We start from the raw sequence: 5,688 nt of genomic DNA, 5'->3' as shown, positions 1-5,688 counted from the left end.
TATAATTATATAATTTATATATATATATATATATAGGTATATATAATTAATTATATTATGGTTGTTGTGTGTTGTTTGTGTTGTTTGTGTTGTATGTGTGTGTGTGTGTGTGTGTGTGTGTGTGTGTGTGTGTGTGTGTGTGTGTGTGTGTGTTTGTTTGTATGTACGTGCATGTGTATATTTATCTATGTATGATTTTTATATTTGGGTTACGTGTATATATGTTGTCTATCTTGTCCAAATACTTGTACTATTTGTGTATCAAGAAAAGCGTACCGCCTTGGTTTTCAGTACTGCCTAGTAGTGCTGTTTTAGGGTTAAGGGCATATGTAGTTTCCATGTTTTGTGCAGTAAGGTGTCTGTACTACGATGAAAAACACGACGTTGTCAAATAGAAAGTTTCTGATAAGAGGTGCTGGCTATGGACCCCTCTTGAGACTTGTGTCCAGTCCTCTATGAACGAAAATGGAAAAAGTGGAATACAAGCAGTCAATATGAGTCATACAAAAGTCATAAATACAACCTCACACGACCTCCAAAAGAGCGTTCTATCTATAGTTCTAAACGACTATACATTTTTTTGTTTTAAAAATAGTATCTACTATAAAAGAAATACATGCATCGTGTGTGTTCATGATGTATTTACCTGTAATTTTTTTTTAAAGTACATTTTATATGTACATCACGAGTCAAATCTGAGATTTGACAATGCATCGCAAATTACCTAACAACCAACGGTTTGTCAGCCAATCCCTGCGTGTGGATTCATCGACTATATTCTTCGAAGATGTGATTTAAAAATATATTCAGATTTTCAAAAATTTCTACCAATTTGTCCATTGTCCTTGACCATTCACTATAGAAAGAGTAGCTCCTTTTCTTGTGACATCTTTGTAAATATTACTCAGATCCTACTGCCAAGGCCCTGGTCTATGTAAATAGTTTTCAGTTCTGTGAACCACAAGGCAAGAAGTGAGCAAGAACTGAATATGCCAATATGGTATTCTGTATTCAGGACTCAGGTACATCCTCAGCAGCAAGACTCTCGCCGACTCTTCATCGTAATCTATTAATAATATTAATATTTTATTTACTTTTGGTTTTCAAATTGTGACCAAAACATACATTATTTACAAGCTTTTCAGAAGAAGAATCGACTCATAACCGTACGCGCGTACAGTTAGTCCCAGTAAGCATGCGCACACTTATTCTTGCATTAGCCGTAGCGGCAAGCATATCAAATGTGCTGGGCCAAATATTCGAAGAAGAGCGTTTCACTTGTAGAACTGAGCTCATGCACAATGGTGCCTGTGATCATCACAACAATGTCCTGGAATGCGGTTTCGATGGTGGTGATTGCTGCTTGGCAACGTGTGACTGCACCTCAAATGAAGAATACGTATGCTTACCTGGGTGCCATTGTAATAACTTGGATTCTGCGGCGTGCGGAAGCCCCGTATGGACCGAGGCTGATTGCAAAGACCCCAACATTGGCAAGCCGAATGCCGAACATTTGGTGGCTATTTGGACAGGTAACGGTTATAATCATCAACGTGAGACACAGATTCGAATCACTTTCAACTTTTTAGACGGTAAGAAAATCCAAGTTACTGGAGGTTGGGATACTTCAGCACCCGGACGACAGTCTGAGCGTTCACTGAATCTTGAGCATAAAGCTATTGAAAGTGTCACTGTCACGCTATTGGACGATTATACCGATGGCTGGTTCATGCACTCGGGAGTGCGTATAACTTTGCCCGAGTCGGGTCGTGTGATGTATTTCCCTTACCAGGGCTGGCTGAACAGCGATCTGCCTGAGGTGGAGATTGGTGTTGGCCCATCTGATATGGTGGACTACCAGATTACTTTGTGGACAGGAAACAATTATCTGGGAGACCGCAGAGAGCCCTTGTACCTGATCTTGTACGGAGAGGGACCCGAAATCGGTATTCTGGGAGAGAATACTACCCGTATCGAGCTGAATGGATACTTTTCCCTCTCAAGTAAACTGTCCTTCACTGTCTTCGCCAACGAGGTGTGTAATACGTTGTGTTGTTGCAGATCCATGCGAAACAAACAAAGTTGTGGTAAGAGCACAAAAGTAAAAAACTATATGTGCTTCGTCCGCTGTTCTTTCGCCTTATACTTTATCTTCCAGTTTTGCCAGGGTAGGGCGTGATATGTGCTATGCGTACATGCGACTTGTCGTCGTGAAATTATGGTACCTGATGATGGAATCTCATTCAGTGGATTGAAGGTTTATAAATGTTCGAAATTTTAGCAAGTATAAACACAAAACATTGCAAGTGTATGATATTCTGAACTGCCCGGTGATGTGCACATCACAGCAGCGGTATTGCTAATCTGACCCCCACTACTGTGCAGGTTGGCGACGTTTCTCATCTTGACATCATTGCCCCTGGAGAGGACGCCTGGTTTATGCAAGCTGGTATCCTCATTACCCATCACTCTGTTGAATTTGGCGTACGTTCTAAGTATATGCCTGCCAATGGTTGGGTATCATCCTCAACCAATTCCGCAGATGATTGTACTGTAAGTGCTGACGGCGAGGGTGTCAAGCGTGTTGTTTCCGGAAGTGGAAACATTGTCGAATACCTCGTGGATATTGCCCTCAGCGACGCGGCGGATGCCGGTAGAGAGGGACCTGTAAGCATTCAATTCTATGACAAAACCGACTACTACTCGCGAGCGGCCGAATTGGGTTCACGCTTCCCCAAGGATGGACACGTAAAAGTAACAGTCTTTGCACAGAAAATCCAGGTGGCGAAGATCAGATTGCAATTCGGAGAAGAATCAGATGATCCTATGCTGGTAGATTCGATCACTGTCACCAGACCCGATCTGCCATTGCAAGATCCAATTCAATTTACTATCGGTGAGTGGATGACCGGTGGCGAGAGTGATCAAACCTTCACGCGTGTTGATTTCGAGCAGATTCCCTCTGATATTGAGATGGCCGATCTAGATTTCGATACAATTCAGTTCCTGAACAATTTCCGAGCGTATGAGGTCGATATCCAAGGTGATGATCTGGAGTGTGCTCTGGAAGAGAGTTGTCTACTGCCCATTGGTGAGCGTGTGATGGGCGAGACCATGGGAGATGAACGAATAATCATTCGTTTCGAGACCACCACTTGGAACGTAGGAAACGACGTCTTCTACCCCCCACCTGAAGGAGAGTTCGTCTGGCACGCGTGCCACAATCACTACCACGGCATGACTGGCTATGCCACTTACTACATCACCACCGCAGGTTCTTTCTCCAACATTATCCTGCGCGGACACAAGGCTAGCCATTGTGTAATGGACTCCACGTGCGAGCGTTCTGGAAATGATATGCAGCACAGATGTACCAACCAGGGCATTGCTGTGGGATGTGCTGACACCTATTCGCGTGGATTGGATTGCCAGTAAGTTTTGTGTTATTGCTGAGTGCTGCTCATATGATTCATTCTCTATTGATTTCCAGAATTCAGTTTGTATACAATCTAAGCATATGTTAGCAGTCTAAAACTATTATCCTTGAGGACTTTTCACAGATGCGATCAGGGCCGTAGTGCGCTCGAAAGTGTCCGTATATTTTATAGCACGTCACTACTTCGTACCCCTATTATTACCTACTAATATCAAGTATTACCTACTAGTACCAATAATTACCTACTAATACCTTTTATTACCTAATAAGACCTACTAATATCTAATAATACCTATTATAACGTTACCTTCCGACACACCTCGCTTAACACTTATGCACACGTACAAACTAATAGATGGGTCGATGTTACGCCGCTGCCAGCGGGATGGTACGTGATGAACGTCAATATTAACCTCGACAAGCGCGTACGTGAATACTCGTACTTCAACAATGATGGGCACATTCTCTTCCAGTGGGATCCCAGCCAGGTATGTGTATATTAACCTGAACTGAATTGAATGTTTTTCATGTATCTAGAAGATTGTAAGGTGCACAGGCAAAATTGTATCGACGTCAAACTGTACACGTACCCAAAAGCGAATATGAATTTTTGCATAATACGGGAAAGGTTGCAGCTTATACGAGTTGTGCATTCTTCGCAAATAGTGTACACACTAACCTCTGTCTGTCATTTTTTTTTCATACACTCCACAGCCCAAGAACGACATGATCGTTCAAGCCTGTCTCATCATCGACGAAAGCTTGACCGAGTGTCCGCCTGATACCCCACAATTCGATCAAATGCGTCCTGGTACTGACGGAGGTAACGGTGGAACTATCGAGCCAGAAAAACGTTTCTACGCAGACGTGGATAATGGTCGCTGGTAGTTCATGACTTTGGCACATACGTATTGGTATGCCGATCCATATTCAAGCTCAATATTAATTCATATGTGGAACACATATAATGCTTCAAAATGTACTACGGCGAACAATCTGTACCGACACTGGCGGAGGCCAGAATATTCAAGCATGCTAGCACACCTTCAACCATCAGAAAATTATACACGTTTTATAATATTCAAATAAATAAATAATATCAAATCAAAATATTGCCACTTGAGTATTGTTCATCGTGCGTGCTGTTGATTTATCTTGATCAATTTCTGCTGTCTGTTGGGCTGAGCATTATTCAATCCCGTGAGCACACGCGCCGTAGACTCCTATTGAAGACAGTCACGCAACTTTATATAGGTCTTGCCGCCACTGCTCGTGCGTGCTATACCATTTGTGCAACGACAATAATACTAATTAACCCATCCGATTCTTTTTTTTGTATACCTCGGAAAGGGGAGCCAGGTCGACTGTGTTCCACACCTGCGAAGTCATTTTTGGTAGCTTAGAAATAGCATATCGCATGATCACCTATCTCATCCATCGGCACGTTGCATGGCATGAGATTTTAGCGTCAGGAAACAATTGACCGTCAAATATTCTCTCAAGCGCTGGTAACGTTATGATACATAAAAAATAAATAATAAAAATTTCTGTCTGATTTTAGAAGGCTATGAAATCTCAATAGTCTTTGTAATTTATTTTACTCATGAGGATGAAGGCTATAAATGTGCAATACATCAGGTTCTCAGCTCGTACAGTTGATAGTTGCTTTATATTAGTCATTTACTTCATATAATATATAATAAGGATAAACGAAGCTGCGAACTGACCTCTGCTGCATATGACACCATTACACTTCTGTAATGTCCGACGTGAACACGGTGAGTTCAGTCTGGACTCTCTGCTGCAGACGCCTCATTCCAAATATGGAATCTTGTCATGCATCACTGTCTGCAGTGTGGCCTGTAGTTGTTACATACATTCTTGTCATAGTATATTATTGTGTATGTTGCCCTTGTTTGAATATACACAACTAACTATAAATAATATGACTCGCCGTTTCGTGTATTCACAATTGGTATTGCTATGCACACCACAATAATACCGCAGACGTGCCTGAAAGTGTGGCAATAATATCTGATACTCTTATCGATATAGCATGCTTCTGTCTGTAATAGTATAGGTGAGAATGTATAAAAAACATATCAAGTCTTGCCTACACACGTCCAAGGGTATTGTGAAATTGTATGGGCCATTGCCAATTGCAAGTATTTCTAGAGAACGATTATAGGTACGTATATATATATATATATACATATATATATACATACATACATACATACGTACATGGATAC

General features: G+C 41.6%; 1 protein-coding gene across 1 annotated transcript; it reads left to right on the top strand.

Annotated features, from left to right (window-relative positions):
* The first annotated feature begins 1,147 nt into the window (after nt 1-1,147).
* On the top strand, nt 1,148-4,551 carry SARC_04703 (hypothetical protein). The gene is made up of 4 exons (XM_014301459.1): nt 1,148-2,035; nt 2,386-3,431; nt 3,792-3,924; nt 4,151-4,551. Exons 1-4 carry the CDS (start codon nt 1,196-1,198, stop codon nt 4,322-4,324), a joined length of 2,193 nt encoding a protein of 730 aa, XP_014156934.1. The 5' UTR covers nt 1,148-1,195; the 3' UTR covers nt 4,325-4,551.
* Nucleotides 4,552-5,688: the final 1,137 nt, after the last annotated feature.

This window comes from Sphaeroforma arctica (genome assembly GCF_001186125.1).
Source record: "Sphaeroforma arctica JP610 unplaced genomic scaffold supercont1.274, whole genome shotgun sequence".
NCBI classification, from domain to species: Eukaryota; class Ichthyosporea; order Ichthyophonida; genus Sphaeroforma; species Sphaeroforma arctica.
Note: the sequence above shows the minus strand (reverse complement) of the source record. Positions and strands in the feature narration are given on the sequence as shown.

What these genes read in the sequence shown, in the direction of transcription:
- SARC_04703 (XM_014301459.1), top strand. Translation starts at nt 1,196, where the DNA reads ATGCGCACACTTATTCTTGCATTAGCCGTAGCGGCAAGCATATCAAAT. An exon ending in TCGCGTGGATTGGATTGCCA is followed by an intron (nt 3,432 to 3,791) that starts GTAAGTTTTGTG and finishes ACAAACTAATAG; the next exon opens with ATGGGTCGATGTTACGCCGC. An exon ending in TCCAGTGGGATCCCAGCCAG is followed by an intron (nt 3,925 to 4,150) that starts GTATGTGTATAT and finishes TACACTCCACAG; the next exon opens with CCCAAGAACGACATGATCGT.